Raw genomic sequence first — 18465 nt, forward strand, 5'->3', positions numbered from 1 at the left:
ATACAAAGAAAAACGTTTTGTACGAGTATATTTATGTAAGATCACAACAGCTTACAATTCAAAATCCGCTGAAAAAGTGTAACGGTCCTTTCATATTCACGATAGAGTCCTCGGGCTTAGTAACTGTAAAGAGATCTAGGCCAAAAACCTTAAGTCGCTTGGCACCTCGAACCGAAAAAAAAAATATTAATATATTAATAGCTTGCAAATGTCAATATAAACACACTGTAAGGGAAGTTGCTTTTGCCAAGTCACTCTCCAAGTCGAGATGAACATGCGTGGCGTAATAGGCACGTGCCATCTCATAAAGCGGGATTACGGAAGTTCTTAAACAAATAAATATTTAAATAACAACTAAATTATATTAGGACTTTCACTTCCATCTGAATATTTATTCCGTATACATTTTTTGTTCATCTGCAATCGTAAATTTTTTTTTTTTAAAAAGTAAAATCCGTTTGTTACAAATGAACCTACATCAAAATTAATTACAGATTAATTAATCTAGAATTCAGTTTGTGACCAAAACAACAATTATAGAAAAATTAAGACCAAAAGGAGGTTCCTCCCGGGGCTCGTACTGGATTCATGTCAAGATAACGTTAAATAAACACATTTTTTATTCAATATTTTATTAAAATGTTACAAATAACGCTCATAGTCAAATGGTACATTATATATTAATCATTAACAAATTATTACAAAACGAAATACTCATTAAAAATACACTTAAATCATAACTTATTTAAGAATCATGTTTTGAAGATCAAACAATCGTTTCAAGGACTCATCGGGCTTCCTAGGTTCCGTTTTCATAAACAAACAACTTTGTATTCTTCATCCTGATTATTTACTGGAGGAATATAATGTTAAATATTAATGTTACTGGTAATTTCGTCATTCAAGTTCTCCCAATTAATATCCGGTATAACCTCCTCGATGGCCGTCATTAATTCTGTAATGGCCTTTTCATCCAGAGTTACGTATCCATCTTTATCAGGTGTACGCATTATGGATTCGACATGTTCCAAGTCGAATTTCCGCTCAACAACATTTTCGGAAGAACCTGTACAAACTGTCGGCACCGATTCTTTGTAACCACATAATCGTCGCTGGTTTTCAAACCACCTACTTATTTCTTGTTCCCTTATATTCAATTTTTCTGTCAATTCTAGCCTTTCTTGTATGCTAATGTAAGGCTTTTCGTGGAATATCTTTTCTAACGTAAAAACTTGTTCAGCGTTGAGCACAGTTCTGTTTTTGCGATTCTTAACACTCTCTTGTAATTTCGGACCTAAAATAATAAAAAAAGCTTTAACTTACATTTAAAAAAATGTTTTTTTCGAAAGTATGAAATTTGTATAATAACCAAAAATAAAAATCCTGTTACTGCAACAAACAATATCAAAAAGTAATAAATAACTCCCCAAAAATGTATTAACTTGTTCTATTAGGTTAAGTTAAAAATGTTTCAAGTTTACTTACGTGAGTATTGCGCCCGCTGTCTTTTAACATTAAGAATATCCAAGCCCGTAAAACGTTCCTTATCTCTGCCTGTTTGATTCAACTGAAATTTAAAAATGTATCAATTTAGTGGTTTTGATATATATTCTTATTAATAAATACAGATATCCGTAAATATATTCTTGATGTGACTAGAAAAACAATCAATGCTTGCTTAGAATCGTCAACATGCGTTGTATCAGGGACCATGCCTGTTTTCAATTATATTATACTACTGTTGACAAAGTTACCGAAGCATTCGGTTAAAGTATATTTCTATCTGGTTTTTTTGTGAGCCTAAACCAATCGCTTAGGAGGGTTATAACACACGTTATAGAAACAAAGAGTTCTTTTCTCACCTGATATCTGCTTTCCGAGTTATTACTGACAACAATCGGATGCTTTTGATTTGTGAACTTCGGAATATTCTCAATATTAGAAGACTGTACTAATTGTTCCTACAAATGAAAAAAAATTAAATAAATAGTCGAAACTACTTATTTAAGACAGTTTTGTAATACACAGGTAATAAACGAATTTAAAAGTAAATTTCTCACCTGATACATGTATACTATGCTACTACTGGCAACATTTGGAGGCCTTTGATGTGAGGGCATCTGAAAATTCGCAATATTGGAAGACTGTGCTTGTGTTTGCTGTAAACAAAACAATCAAATTAATAACTTCCTTATACATATGAATTAAAGAAACATGAATGTGTATACAAATATGCCAGATGGAGTCGCTTATGACTATCGTCTTTTTAAAGGAAAATTATTACACTAAACAATTTCAGTTTAGAACCAATACAAAAATACTCGATTGACAATGTAACATTCCAGTATCCAGTATGATTTGTAATCGAATTTTGAAAAGTAAAAAGCAAATGAAAAAATACATTTAACCGAATGGTGTCTCCATCTTCCATCTGTTTTTCTACTGACTCCAAACTACACGTATTAGGAAGTTATAACACAAGTAATAAAAGTTATTAGTAATTTTCTCACCCGATAATTGCAAGTTGTGTTACACTGGTTGGTACAGTTGGTAACATTAAGGGGCCTTTGATATGAAGGCATCGGACAATTCTCAATATTGGAAGACTGTGCCTGTTGTTGCTGTGAAGGAAAAAATAACATAAATAATTTCCTTATGCTACAAATTAAATCGACAAGAAAATATACAAATATGATCGATATGAGCGACCTTCACTATTTTTAAAAGAAAAATATCACACTAAACAATTTTGATTTAGAAACAACACCACAACTTTAGACTTACATTGTAATGTCCCGGAAGCCACATTGAATGTGTATTCAAAAATTTAAAACTGAAAAACCGATTATAATAAAAGTTTATTATCTTCGGTTTATATTTTACTGAGTCTAAATAACACATTTTGGATAGATATATAATAACACAAGCAATAAAAAGTAATTAATTTTCACCTGATGATTGCGTATAGAGTTGTTACCAGCAATAACCGAAGGCCTCTGATATGAGGACATCGGAATATTCTCAATATTGGAAGTCTGAGCCTGTTGTTGCTGTAAAGGAAAAAATCTATTTAGTATCCTCCTTATACATACAAATGAAATCAATATCAATGTATACAAATATGCTCGATATGACCGTATATCACTGTTTTAAAAAAAATATACTATACAAATTTTGTGTAGAACAAATAAAAACACATTTATATTACACTGTAATCTCCCAGTAGCCAGATGGTGTTTTCGAATTTAAAAAACTAAAATACAGATTTAAATCAATTTTAACGAAATATCAAGGTTATTTTTTCTTCTTTTTTTTACTGAGTCTAAACTACACATTTAGGATGGTTATAATAAAGTTAATCATAAAAAATTAAAAGTACTTTTCCCACCTGACAAATGTATACCGAGTTATTATTGGCAACAATCGGAGGCCTTTGATATGAGGGCATCTCAAAATTCTCAATACTAGGAGACTGTATATGTTGTTGCTGTAAAGGAAAAGAATCAAATAAATCACTTCCTTACAGATACAAAGTTAAATTAATATGAAAGTATATAAATATGCTCGATAATATCGACCATCGCAATTTTAAAAATTAATACATTGAACAATTCTGGTTTACAACCAAAATAACAACACTCGGCTTACATTCTCACATCCCGGTAGTCAGTCAGAATGCGTGTTCAAGTTTTGAAAACTAAAACACAGTTGAAAAAATTCTTTTCCATCTTTCTTTTTTACCTACTCTAAAATAGGGTTATAGCACACAAAAAAATAAGAGTAATTTTCTTACCTGATACATGTATCCTGAGATACTATTGGAAACAATCGAATGCCTTTGGTAAGAAGGCATCGGAAATTTCGCGACACAGGGAGACTGTAGTTCTTGATGCTAAAGGAAAAGAAATTAAGCAAATAAATTTCTTATACTTATTTATTTATCTTGCCACATAGAATTTTAAAAAAATTCTCGATAATCCGAGCATCGCTGTTTTAAAAAGTAAAACAGAATATTATCACACTGAATAATTTTGGTTTAGAACCAACACTCTGAGACACGACTTACATTATTATACCCAAGTGGCCAGGTTGATTGCGTATTCGAACTTTGAAAAGGTGTATAATTTCTTGTATAACTGTAGTGTGTCGATTCCATTTCGGAAATACTGTTGACACAACGGGTAGTTTGCTTACAAACGTTGACGCGAGTTGTATCCAAGAACATGTCGGTTTTTAATTATAATATACTACCTTGGACAAAGTTTACGAAGCATTTAGTTAAAAGTGTTTCTTCACCTGCTCATTTACCGAGTCAAAACTAACACATTAAAGACATTTAAAGCACAAGTGATAAAAAAAAACTAAAATTAATTTTCTAACCTGATATGTGCATGCCGAGGTATTACTGGCAACAATTGGAAACCTTTGATAGGGTGGCATCGGAAATTTCTCAATATTGGAAGACTGTAGTGCTTGTTGCTATAAAGGAAAAACTAAAATAAATAATTTCCTTATATATTTAAATTAAAAGTAAATAGGAAAGTGTATAAAAACGCAGAATGACCGTGCATCGCTATTTTAAATAGCAAAAAGGAAGGCACGCCAGTTTGATTGCGTATTCGAATTTTGAAAGTAAATAATTTAAAAGTATATAATTTTTGTAGATTTATACTATGCTGAGTCGCCATTTCGGAAACACTTTACCGACACAACGAGCAGTTTCTTAAATTTATATATATATATATATTTATATCAATTTAACAAGCTCTAAATATATGTGAAAAAAATGTTTAATTATGATATTCTACTTTTGACAAAGTCCATCGTTTTTATTTTACCGAGTGTATACTACACATTTAGGAGGACATTTGTATTTACTACACAGGTAATTAAAACATTGCAAATAATTCCCCACCTGAAATCTGCATGCCAAGTTACTGGCAGCAATCGGAGCCATTTGATTAGAAGGCGTCGGAATTCCCTCACTATTCGAAAACTGTACTTGTTTTTGCTGAAAAGGAAAATAATACTTCTATTATTTAAATAATTAAACATGAAATTAAACAAATACCATCGCACTTTTAAGAAGTAAAATCGGAATTTGTTACACTCGACGGTTTTGATTTTAGAACCAATATTAAAAAACTTACCATTAAATATCTCTCTCGCCAGTTTGCTTGCATATTTATGTTATGAAAAGTAGGATAATTTCTAGAATCACTATACTTTGCTGACTCTATTCCACAGACGCTCTGTTCACGCAACGGGAACATCTCACTGTAATGCACTGGACGGTATTGGTCCTGATCTTTACCCGTACAACCATTTTATACCTGGACAATTATTAAAACTCATTAGCGAAAACATCCCCTCCACGATCAACTTTTATGACAGTCCCTACCTAACTACCAAAAAGGATTGCATATAGGTATAATCTCCATTTTCTTAGAATAATCTGTCACAAGCTTCAGTTTTCCTATTTGGAATGCTTGGGTAATAAATAATGTTTCTTTGTATTGGTTTTCTCTTCATTTATTGTTTCTTTTCTTGGTCAGCTCTTTGATTTGCCGACAATTGACCACAATCGTGAAGTTGGTATGTGATTCAAGAAACATAGAAAAAAGACCAACTTTAATAAATCGTTTAATAAAACCTTGATCCTGGTGAATTTATTTTTTCAAACTACTTCACAAGAGACGGCCATGTCATTACAGCGAATATCGATATGTCCATAAACTAAATAAAGAATCCGAATGACATTTAGAATACTTTATTCACTTGTCCGTTACATTATTTAAAAATGTTTTGTCTCCAAATCGGCACAACTTTAGTACAAACAACCAGGCAAATGCAAGAGCTACATACATATGATGAAATGTTGTACGAGTTACAAGTTGACGACCTTATAGAGTTTGAAGAAAATCTCAAGCAGCTTATAAAACTATTTCAATTAGTCGAAATACTTATTTAGGAGCCTTATAGTATACTGACAATAAAGATACTTACCTGATACTTGTTGTATGCCGAGTTACAATTTCACATTTAATACTTTCACTATTTTTAAAAATAATAATAATAATAGTATTCGTGGAATTGTCTATACCCTTCATAATTTTGTTCCTTTAATTGCTCAACTCTTTAATTTGCCGACAATTGACAACAATGGGTCAGGTAGCGCAAAAAAGGAAAAACATTTTTCCGAGTAATTCTGCACAATTGTTTTGGTGTTTATAAGCTGATTATTTTTAAATGCTTAAATCTAAGAAAGTTGTTTACTATTTAAATAATAAAATATTTAACTTTATTTTCACTACCTGGCCCATTGTTGTCAATTGTTAGCAAATTAAAGGTCTAAACAATTTAAGAAGCAAGGTACTAAATCATTTGCTATTGTAAGAAACTTTTTATTCCTGTGGAAAAAAAAACTTAACCACAACGGTATGTATATTCAGAAGGCAGTAAAGGCTCTAATTCAATTTAATTGCAAGTTAAAGATTAACTGCCGAAGAACTCTAAAATAACGGCATTTCTTTATCTCGATCCTTATGAATTCTTTTACATACATAGCTTAAATATTAAGTTTCGTCCCAAAATGAATATTTAATTAAAAATGATCTGTAAACTATCGGTTTAGCATGCTAGTGTCACTGAATAGGATGGCCACCGAGCTCTTAGATATATTATAATATATATTACAAGGCGGTTGATCCATAAATTGACGAAGCTCAGAGGTCGTTCTCTCGAGGATATCGCTGCATGTACTCTCACTTTTCGATGATCAGCATTCTTTATACAAGGGCGCCTGGAACGGCTGCCTGTGACAAGCATTCAGAAGACCATCTAAGTTTATCCTCTTCTTTTTTAAAGGTCCTACCTTTACTGTCTTCTGAAAATTTATACCGTTGTGGTTGAGTTTTCGCGAAGAAACAATAGGTTTCCTAGCATTCGCCACACTTTTACTACTTTGTTTCTTTAATTGTTCAAACCCTTTAATTTATAAAATATTTTTCCGACTAATTTTGCACAATTGTTTTGGTGGTCTTATGCAGATTATTTTATTATTCATAGGCGGATTAAAGTTATTCACTGTTGAGGTTGTACATAAAAGCGCTGCAATAAAAACTAATTTTCGGCTTTTGTTTACGCAGTTGTTAATATTTTGGCTTGACATGTTGCTACCTTATTGTGGAAACTGTCAGCTTGTGCAAAATTTATGGTTATTTTAGCTTAGGGTAAACATTGTTCTTATTGGTTAACGAATATTATAAGCAAGGAGTCCTTTTGCACTGCCTTTTGTAGATGTAATTTCATAAAATCCATTCTTTGTCCTTATATACAAACACTTTTATTTATGACCATGTCAGAAAAATTCTCGCCAAGCCTTATACCTAAATAACCTGTACTTTGAACGTATGCATATTTTTAATAAAAGCTTCCTTAACTGTTTTGCGTGTGGAAATTCGTATAATTCATTCTTGATTGAGCTCTATTCAGCTTAACGAATATTCCTACTAAATTTAAAGTCTCTAATTCTTATAGTTCCAGAGTCAGTCAGTACATTTATAATGAAAATACTTCTCGCATATTGATGTAGCAGCAGAGGACGTCATACGACTGTAATGATAATTCTGTTATCATCATGGATTTGGAAATATACATATTTGCGTATTATATATAAATACCACATGTTTAGTTACATATTTTGACACGATTGATCTAGTTAATCTTAAATTTGTCATGGTTTCTTTAAGCTTTTTATTTTTGTGTCTTTAAAGGTAAATAAGAAAGGACCAATATCTAGCCACCGAGTCGGTGTTTAGCACTCGGTGTTTAGCACTAATCTGTGTAACAACTCCTGAAGATGCCCCGTGGAGGGGTGAAACACGTGTTGAGTGAATTTACGGTGGCGGTTGTGTAGTTGGCATTGTCTGTCGCATGCGCATTTACGAGCGGGCTGGCGGGCGGTGCACTTTCATGCACGACAACCACTGCATGTGCGGAGGTGGCTAGATATTGGTCCTTTCTTATTTAGGATGGACTTCCGCAATATAACGCCTGAATCCATTAAATCTTTAAAGGTATACGTGTTATTGTGTAGGAATAATTTCATATGTTTATTTAACTCATCTATTATTTAAAATCGTTTTAAGAGCATTTAAAACTTGCATCAACGAACTGTCAATATTTTAAACCTATCTTATACCGCTGGCAAAGTGTCATTTGCATATTGCGCCAATTCATGTTAACAAGGCACAATAAGCGCGTAGCTTTTTTTTATTGCCACCGTTATTAGAAGCCTCTCATTCCCCTATATTATGATCTTTACACATATTATTTTATTTTCGCTATTATATTATGTTATATTATATTATATTATATTATATTATATTATATTATATTATATTATATTATATTATATTATATTATATTATATTATATTATATTATATTATATTATATTATATTATATTATATTATATTATATTATATTATATTATATTATATTACATTATATTATATTATATTATATTATATTATATTATATTATATTATATTATATTATATTATACTATAAGCGCTTAGCTTTAAACCGTAGCGAAGCTCAAGGTTTCCCTGGGAAGCCTCGGTTTGGGCTGCTACATACTACACATTCACCGGTTAGGAGGCCGATCATCTTAGATCGCTCAGTCGGACGCTCCATAAAGTGACAAGGCCCATAGGCTCCTTTGAAGAGACCTTTGCTACGACCACCACTATTCGATGATACTACTTGTACAACACTCGACAAGCGTCTGTTTCAGAACACCGTCTAAGTATGTAGCACCACGACACATATCCTTACTGGCAATCATTACTTGCACACAACCAATACCACATTTTATTATGAAAGACGCTATTTCTAGTAAATTTATTATCGTTTTAAATTAATATTAGTAAGTTTTGACTAATATCCCTTATTTTAATTCAGTAGTGGTAGAAACCATTGTCGTAGACACTACGCGCGACCACGGTTAAAATTACATTAGCTAGCTGCTCGACATCTTAAGATTGCGCGGTAATCGAGAACCATGGCGTCCGCACACATGCCCTTGGCGCTGCAGTATCTGGGTTTTATCAAAATTATACGAAAAGCGTCATTATACTGTACTCGATGTACATTATACAATGCCTTTGTATAATTCGTTCAGAGTTGGCATGCGTAGAAGCTTTGTCAGTAGGCTCTGAACAAAGTCAGCTTAACAACTGCATTACAACGTGCGAAGCGCCTAGCGAGCATGTTGCACCTGACTGCCAAGGCCCTACGCTCTTTCTCGATATCTGCAGCGTTTTTCAAGTTCTCTGTTAGCATATTTCCGAGTTACTTGAAACTGCTTACAACCCGAAATATGCCTGCTTTCAAGTTTAATATTCAAATTTATCCTAGGTTTCAAAAATATCTGTGAAATTAATTTTTTTTTCAGTAAAGAATAGTAGTAGAAAGTAATTTCTGCACTTAATGAACTTAAACTACACCCTTAAGCGAGTTATGATAAACATAATAAATAAATAAAGAATATATTCTTTCTGAATTTTGCGTGCTTAGCTACTACTGGAAACAATCTGAGCCCTTATATAAGAAAGCATCGTAATTTCCTCACTAGTAAAAGACTGTACCCGTCGGATCTGGAAAGAAAAACTACAAGTAACTAACTTCTTAACATATTTGAATTAAATTTACAAAATCATACTTTTCATTTTTATATTATTATATGAATATTTTAACGAATTCTTATTGTTTCATTTGTCATGGTTTATTGATGTACCTGTGTTTTTACCATATTATTTTTTAAATCCTAGATTTTATGTATGTTGTTATAGTGTAATATAAACATTTTTTAAGTTTAAATGATATATTATTATAGTTCGCTTCAAAGGTATAGATACCTATATATATATAGTATAGATATAGGTACAACACCTTGATAACAATCAACCGTCAATGTTGTTGACCTGCCTTACGTCTCTGATTAAGTGAGTGAGCAGTCTAAAACCGTAGCAAAGCAAGAGGTTTCTGTGGGAAGCCACTGGTACCCGTAAACTTAAGGCGGTTAAGCAAAATATATTTTTTTATCGCAGCGCCTTTGTGTCTAGCTTCAACAGTTACCAACTTTTATGTACTTTAGAGTTTTCATTAATAAATTAAATTTAGACTTTTATTTTTATTTTATTTTATTTACGTCGGCGGACGTAACGCTTTAGGCGTTCTCTACTATTCTACTATAGAGCAGAGGGGAAATAATCGAGGCAAGTGCTTTAACTATAATAAAATAGAACAATACCATCTAATGATACAGTAACAATACTTACATATACCACGTATAAATATTTATGCACAATACATGAATAATATAAACATATGGTTCGTGTAGATAAATATAAGTAATAATAAATACTCGTACTGTTGTGTAGATTCTGGTAATTTCTAACGCATATGTTCCCAAAGTTTCCGTTCGAACCTGTAACGGCTTCTTGCCTTCCTAACTTCCAAAGGCAGCTTACTCCATAGAAGAATAGATTTCACAAAAAAGAAGAGTGAAGAAAGTCAGTACGGTGAGGAGGAAAATGAAGGAGACGATTATTCGAAGAACGCAGGACGCGTATATGTTGAGAATTTAAGTCGTCGAAATGAGTTTTTAAATAAGAAGGCGCAGTAGGAGTAAAAAGAACAGAAAATAAAGTAGTTAGTACTCTCATCTCTCGTCGTTGTCTAATCTGTAACTTTTTGAGTAGTTCTCGATAAGAAGACACATAATCAAATATTAAAAACGAATCGAATGCAATTATTGAGAAGGCGGTCAAGTTTATTGCGTAGATCTGCATTCAGGTCATAGTAGCAAACATCACCATAGTCGATTATAGGAAAAATCGAGGTCCGCACAATCATCGGGAAGAAGTTCTTTAAACGATAAAAGTAACGTAGAAATTCCGTGACCGTCTGAATGACTGTCGCCACGTGTGCTTGCCAACTAAAGGACCTGTCAATATGCAAGCCAAGGTTTTTCACGTCAGGGCTAAATGGTATCTTTAAACCGTTCAAGCCTTAACTGCCTTCTGTACATTTATACCGTTGTGGTAGGTGTTTAAAAGAAAGAAAAGTTTCCCAGAACTGGTGACAGTTTTAATACTCGGTTTTATCAATTGGTCAACTCTTTAATTTGCCGACAATTGACAACAATGGACCAGGTAGCGCAAATGAAAGTAAAATATTTTTCCGAGTAATTTTGTACTATTGTTTTTGTGATCATAAGCTGATTATTTATATTGGCAAATACATAAAAATTGTACATTGTAAAAAGGTAGACATAAAGGTGCTGCAATAAAAACATATTTTTGTTTTCGCTATTGTTAATTTTTTGGCTTGACATATTGCTACCTTATTGTGGAACCTGTCAACTTGTGTAAGATTTAGGGTTGTTTTAGCTTAAATTAAAAATTGTTCTGATTGGTTAATGAATATTTTAAAGTAGGTGCCTCTCTCCGCTGCCTTTTCTAGATGTTATTTTATAAAATCCATTCTCAGTAATTTTTATCTTGTCAAAAAAAAATATTCTTTTCAAGTTTTATACTTAAAAGATCTGTACGTTCAACATACACAAATTATTTAATGAACGCTTTCACAACAATCTTGAGAAGGGAAGGGTAGAATTTCGTAAATTCCGATCTTGATCGAGTTCTATTCGGCATAACGAATACTCGTACTAAATTTCAAGTCTCTTGTTCTTATATTTCCAGACCTTAAGGGTTCCTTAAGGGCAAGGACATAGCGAAAATCTCTTATACATACATATATATATATATATATATATATACAAATAAAAACGTTTTGAACGAGTATATTTGTGTAACATCTCAACAGCTTAAAATTCAAAATCCGCTGAAATAGTGTAACGGTCCTTTCATATTCACGATAGAGTCCTCGGGCTACGTTACTGTAAAGAGATCTAGGCCAAAAATCTTTAGTCGCTTGTCACCTCGAACCGAAAAAAAAATATAAATATATTAATAGCCTGCAAATGTCAATATAAACACACTGTAAGGGAAGTTGCTTTTGCCAAGTCACTCTCCAAGTCGAGATGAACATGCGTGGCGTAATAGGCACGTGCCATCTCATAAAGCGGGATTACGGAAATTCTTAAACAAATAAATATTTAAATAACAACTAAATTATATTAGGACTTTCACTTCAATCTGAATATTTATTCCGTATACATTTTTTGTTCATCTGCAATCGTAAATTTATTTTTTTTAAAAGTAAAATCCGTTTGTTACAAATGAACCTACATCAAAATTAATTACAGATTAATTATTCTAGAATTCAGTTTGTGACCAAAACAACAAATATAGAAAAATTAAGACCAAAAGGAGGTTCCTCCCGGGGCTCATACTGGATTCATGTCAAGATTAGGTTAAATAAACACATTTTTTATTCAATCTTTTATTAAAATGTTACAAATAACGCTCATAGTCAAATGGTACATTGTATATTAATCATTGACAAATTATTACAAAACGAAATACTCATTAAAAATACACTTAAATCATAACTTATTTAAGAATCATGTTTTGAAGATCAAACAATCGTTACAAGGACTCATCGGGCTTCCTTGGTTCCGTTTTCGTAAACAAACAACTTAGTATTCTTCATCCTGATTGTTTACAAGAGGAATATAATGTTAAATATTAATAATATTACTGGTAATTTCGTCATTCAAGTTCTCCCAATTAATATCCGGTATAACCTCCTCGATGGCCGTCATTAATTCTGTAATGGCCTTTTCATCCAGAGTTACGTATCCATCTTTATCAGGTGTACGCATTATGGATTCGACATGTTCCAAGTCGAATTTCCGCTCAACAACATTTTCGGAAGAACCTGTACTAACTGTCGGCACCGATTCTTTGTAACCAAATAGTCGTCGCTGGTTTTCAAACCACCTACTTATTTCTTGTTCCCTTATATTCAATTTTTCTGTCAATTCTAGCCTTTCTTGTACGCTAATGTAAGGCTTTTCGTGGAATATCTTTTCTAACGTAAATACTTGTTCAGCGTTGAGCACAGTTTTGTTTTTGCGATCCTTAACACTCTGTTGTAATTTCGGACCTAAAATAATCAAAAAAGCTTTAACTTGCATTAAAAAAAATGTTTGTTTCGAAAGTATGAAATTTCTATTACAACCAAAATATGATAATCCTACTGACTACTACTACTACTAACTGCAACAAACAATATCAAAAAGTAATAAATAACTCCTCAAAAATGTATTAACATGTTCTATTAGGTTAGGTTAAATATGTTTCAAGTTTACTTACGCGAGTATTGCGCCCGCTGTCTTTTAACATTAAGAATATCCAAGCCCGTAAAACGTTCCTTATCTCTGCCTGTTTGATTCAACTGAAATTTAAAAATGTATCAATTTAGTGGTTTAGATATATATTCTTATTAATAAATACAGATATCCGTAAATATTCACTTGATGTGGCTAGAAAAACAATCAATGCTTGCTTAGAATCGTCAACATGCATTGTATCAGGGACTATGTCTGTTTTCAATTATATTATATTACTGTTGACAAAGTTACCGAAGCATTCGGTTAAAGTATATTTCTATCTGTTTTTTTGTGAGCCTAAACCAATCGCTTAGGAGGGTTATAACACACGTAATAGAAACAAAGAGATCTTTTCTCACCTGATATCTGCTTTCCGAGTTATTACTGACAACAATCGGATGCTTTTGATTTGTGGGCTTCGGAATATTCTCTATATTAGAAGACTGTACTAATTGTTCCTACAAATGAAAAAAAAATTAAATAAATAGTTGAAACTACTTATTTAAGACAGTTTTGTAATACACAGGTAATAAACGAATTTAAAAGTAAATTTCTCACCTGATACATGTATACTATGCTACTACTGGCAACATTTGGAGGCCTTTGATGTGAGGGCATCTGAAAATTCGCAATATTGGAAGACTGTGCTTGTGTTTGCTGTAAACAAAACAATCAAATTAATAACTTCCTTATACATATTAATTAAAGAAACATGAATGTGTATACAAATATGCCAGATGGAGTCGCTTATGACTATCGCCTTTTTAAAGGAAAATTATTACACTAAACAATTTAAGTTTAGAACCAATACAAAAATACTCGATTGACAATGTAACATCTCGGTATCCAGTATGATTATGTAATCGAATTTTGAAAAATAAAAAACAAATGAAAAAATACATTTAACCGAATGGTCTCTCCATCTTCCATCTGTTTTTCTACTGACTCCAAACTGCACGTATTAGGGGGTTATAACACACGTAATAAAAGTTATTAGTAATTTTCTCACCTGATAATTGCAAGTTGAGTTACATTGGTTGGTACAGTTGGTAACATTAAGAGGCCTTTGATATGAGGGCATCGGACAATTCTCAATATTGGAAGACTGTGCCTGTTGTTGCTGTGAAGGAAAAAATAACATAAATAATTTCCTTATGCTACAAATTAAATCGATGAGAAAATAGACAAATATGATTGATATGAGCGACCTTTACTATTTTTAAAAGAAAAATATCACACTAAACAATTTTGATCCAGAAACAACACCACAACTTAAGACTTACATTGTAATATCCCGGAAGCCACATTGAATGTGTATTCAAAAGTTGAAAACTAAAAAACAGATTATAAATAAAGTATATTTTCTTCGGTTTCTATTTTACCGAGTCTAAATAACACATTTTGGATAGATATAACACACGCAATAAAAAGTAATTAATTCTCACCTGATGATTGCGTATGGAGTTATTACCAGCAATAACCGAAGGCCTCTGATATGAGGACATCGGAATATTCTCAATATTGGAAGTCTGAGCCTGTTGTTGCTGTAAAGGAAAAAATCAATTTAGTATCCTCCTTATACATATAAATTAAATCAATATCAATATATACAAATATACTCGATATGACCGTATATCACTGTTAAAAAAAAATTATACTATACAAATTTGGTGTAGAACAAATAAAAACACATTTATATTACACTGTAATTTCCCAGTAGCCAGATGGTGTTTTCGAATTTAAAAAACTAAAATACAGATTTAAAACAATTTTAACGGAATATCAAGGTTATTTTTTCTTCTTTTTTTTACTGAGTCTAAACTACACATTTAGGATGGTTATAATAAAGTTAATCATAAAAAATTAAAAGTACTTTTCCCACCTGACAAATGTATACGGAGTTATTACTGGCAACAATCGGAGGCCTTTGATATGAGGGCATCTCAAACTTCTCGATACTGGGAGACTGTATATGTTGTTGCTGTAAAGGAAAAGAATCAAATAAATCACTTCCTTACAGATACTAAGTTAAATTAATATGAAAGTATACAAATATGCTCGATAATATCGACAATAGCCATTTGAAAAAGAAAATGAATACATTTAACAATTCTGGTTTACAACCAAAATATCAACACTCGGCTTACATTCTAACATCCCGGTAGTCAATCAGAATGCGTGTTCGAGTTTTGAAAACTAAAACACAGTTGAAATAATACTTTTCCATCTTTCTTATCTACTTACTCTAAAATAGGGTTATAACACACAAAAAAATAAGAGTAATTTTCTTACCTGATACATGTATCCTGAGATACTATTGGAAACAATCGAAGGCCTTTGATATGAGGGCATCGGAAATTTGGCGACACTGGGAGACTGTAATTCTTGATGCTAAAGGAAAAGAAATTAAGCATATTAATTTTTTATACTTATTTATTTAACTTTCCACATAGAATTATAAAAAATTCTCGATAATCCGGACATCGCTATTTTTAAAGTAAAACAGAATATTATCACACTGAATCATTTTGGTTTAGAAACAACACTGTGAGACACGACTTTCATTATTATACCCAAGTGGCCAGATTGATTGCGTATTCGTATTTTGAAAAGGTGTATAATTTCTTGTATAACTGTAGTGTGTCGATTCCATTTCGGATATACTGTCGACACAACGGGCAGTTTGCTTACAAACGTTGACGCGAGTTGTATCCAAGAACATGTCGGTTTTTAATTATAATATACTACCTTGGACATAGTTTACGAAGCATTTAGTTAAAAGTGTTTCTTCACCTGTTCATTTACCGAGTCAAAACTAACACATTTAAGAGATTTAAAGCACAAGTGATAAAAAAATATAAAATTAATTTTCTAACCTTATATGTGCATGCCGAGGTATTACTGGCAACAATTGGAAACCTTTGATGTGGTGGCATCGGAAATTTCTCAATATTGGAAGACTGTAGTGCTTGTTGCTATAAAGGAAAAACTAAAATAAATAATTTCCTTATACATTTAAATTAAATGAATAGGAAAGTATATAAAAACGCAGGATAAGACCGCGCATCGCTATTTTAAATAGCAAAAAGGAAGGCACGCCAGTTTGATTGCGTATTCGAATTTTGAAAGTAAATAACTTAAAAGTATATTATGCTGAGTCGTCCATTTCGGAAAGATCCGACACAACGAGCAGTTTGGTAAATTTATATTTATTATATATATATATATATATATATATATATATATATGAACAAGCTAAACATATATATGAAAATTATTTTATTTATTATGATATACTACTTTGGACAAAGTCCATCGTTTTTATTTTACCGAGTGTTTACTACACATTTAGGGTAATTTAAAAAATTACAAATAATTCCCCACCTGAAATCTGCATGTACTCGACATACTGGCAGCAATCGGAGCCATTTGATTAGAAAGCGTCGGAATTCTCTCACTATTCGAAAACTGTACTTGTTTTTGCTAAGAAGGAAAATAATACTTGTGTTAATTAAATAAATATGAAATTAAACAAATACCATCGCACTTTTAAAAGTAAAATCGGAAATTGTTACACTCCACGGTTTTGATTTTAGAACCAATATTAAAAAACTTACCATTAAATATCTCTCTCGCCAGTTTGCTTGCATATTCGAATAATGAAAAGGAACATAATTTTGAGAACCACTATACTTTGCTGACTCCATTCCGCAGACACTCTGTTCACGCAACGGGAACATCTCACTGTAATGCACTGGACGGTATTGATCCTGATCTTTACCCGTACAACCATTTTATACCTGGACAATTATTAAAACTCATTAGCGAAAACATCCCCTCCACGATCAACTTTTATGACAGTCCCTACCTAACTACCAAAAGGATTGCATATAGGTATAATCTCCATTTTCTTAGAATAATCTGTCACAAGCTTCAGTTTTCCTATTTAGAATGGTTGGGTAATAAATAATGTTTCTTTGTTTTGGTTTTCTCTTCATTTATTGTTTCTTCACTTAGTGAACTCTTTGACTTGCCGACAATTAATAACAATCGTGAAGTTGGTATGTGATTCAAGAAACATAGAAAAAGACCAACTTTAATAAATCCTTTAATAAAACGTTGGCCCTGGTGAATTGATTTTTTCAAACTCCTTCGTAAGAGACGGCCATGTCACTACAGCGAATATCGATATGTCCAAAAACTAAAAATAAATCGTATAATGAAACCTTGACCCCGGTGAATTTATATTTTCAAACTCCTTCATTAGAGACGGTGTGTGACATGTCATTACAGCGAATATCGATATGTCCAAAAACTTAATAAATAATCCAAATGACATTTAGAATACTTAATTCACTTGTCCGTTACATTATTTAAAACCGTTTTGCCGCCAAAAATAAGTACAATCAACAAGGCAAACGCAAGAGCTACATATATGAAGAAATGTTGTTCGAGTTACATGTTGAGCGGCCTTGCAGAGTTTAAAGGAAATCTCAAGCAGCTTAGGAGACTTTTAATAAAAAGTTTATATTAATTGAAGTACTAAAATAATAAAATTAAATTAACTTGGAAAATAATAAACAAAGATTTCTACAAATCTAAACCTCGTTGCATCGACTTCAAATCATTTGTGGACATGGACTTCTTCTGTGACTACTGTTTATAGTTACGAACTCAGTGCTAGGTGAGGACCGCTCTTGAGATGTCTTGCTAAGGCGACGATGAGCATATTACCTGGCCTACGGCGTTTTCTCTAATGTTCATTAACCACCTTGACTGCTTTGAATTACTTTCTTTACAAACTCTATGATAGGAGGTGGTCTTGAATCCCTTCAATGAACTCATTTCGAATGTAATAACAACAGAACCGCCAAAACAGTTTTGTATTTTTTAATTTTAAATCAAAGATTTTATACCTATAAGAAATATACTCAGAAAATATTCATATTTTTAGTAATCGCCTCAAATCCATTTGGATGGAATTTCGTAAAATCCATTAACTTTTCTGAGGCAAATGGTTTCAGATAAATCCTTAAGAGTCAGGACATAAGTGGATGCCTCTTGTACATACACAGGTAAAGAAAAAACCTTTTCATAAA

General features: G+C 32.1%; 2 protein-coding genes across 2 annotated transcripts; both read right to left on the reverse strand.

The window, feature by feature from the left end:
* Window positions 1–697: 697 nt before the first annotated feature.
* Window positions 698–4986, reverse strand: LOC137925378 (uncharacterized). Its single transcript, XM_068768812.1, has 10 exons — window positions 4916–4986; window positions 4381–4479; window positions 3794–3892; window positions 3389–3487; window positions 2952–3050; window positions 2511–2621; window positions 2061–2159; window positions 1863–1961; window positions 1486–1567; window positions 698–1294 (listed from the first exon to the last, which is right to left on the reverse strand). Exons 1-10 carry the CDS (start codon window positions 4955–4957, stop codon window positions 870–872), a joined length of 1254 nt encoding a protein of 417 aa, XP_068624913.1. The 5' UTR covers window positions 4958–4986; the 3' UTR covers window positions 698–869.
* Window positions 4987–12503: 7517 nt separating this feature from the next.
* Window positions 12504–18211, reverse strand: LOC137927034 (segmentation protein fushi tarazu-like). The gene is made up of 12 exons (XM_068770821.1): window positions 18101–18211; window positions 16984–17136; window positions 16243–16341; window positions 15940–16029; window positions 15659–15757; window positions 15249–15347; window positions 14812–14910; window positions 14376–14486; window positions 13925–14023; window positions 13726–13824; window positions 13350–13431; window positions 12504–13140 (listed from the first exon to the last, which is right to left on the reverse strand). Exons 1-12 carry the CDS (start codon window positions 18209–18211, stop codon window positions 12713–12715), a joined length of 1569 nt encoding a protein of 522 aa, XP_068626922.1. The 3' UTR covers window positions 12504–12712.
* Window positions 18212–18465: the final 254 nt, after the last annotated feature.

Source organism: Battus philenor, unplaced genomic scaffold (assembly GCF_028537555.1).
Source record: "Battus philenor isolate CCGP_79_NKW_IND1 unplaced genomic scaffold, ilBatPhil1.0.hap1 SCAF_10, whole genome shotgun sequence".
NCBI classification, from domain to species: Eukaryota; Metazoa; Arthropoda; class Insecta; order Lepidoptera; family Papilionidae; genus Battus; species Battus philenor.

Coding starts and splice junctions, on each gene's coding strand:
- LOC137925378 (XM_068768812.1), bottom strand. CDS start 4,957: ATGGCTCCGATTGCTGCCAGTAACTTGGCATGCAGATTTCAG. Junction 4,480..4,915: donor ACTTGGCATGCAGATTTCAG/GTGGGGAATTAT, acceptor TTTCCTTTATAG/CAACAAGCACTACAGTCTTC. Junction 1,295..1,485: donor ACAGCGGGCGCAATACTCAC/GTAAGTAAACTT, acceptor TTATTATTTTAG/GTCCGAAATTACAAGAGAGT.
- LOC137927034 (XM_068770821.1), bottom strand. CDS start 18,211: ATGAGTTCATTGAAGGGATTCAAGACCACCTCCTATCATAGAGTTTGT. Junction 15,348..15,658: donor TCTCAGGATACATGTATCAG/GTAAGAAAATTA, acceptor TTTCCTTTACAG/CAACAACATATACAGTCTCC. Junction 13,825..13,924: donor GCATAGTATACATGTATCAG/GTGAGAAATTTA, acceptor TTTCATTTGTAG/GAACAATTAGTACAGTCTTC.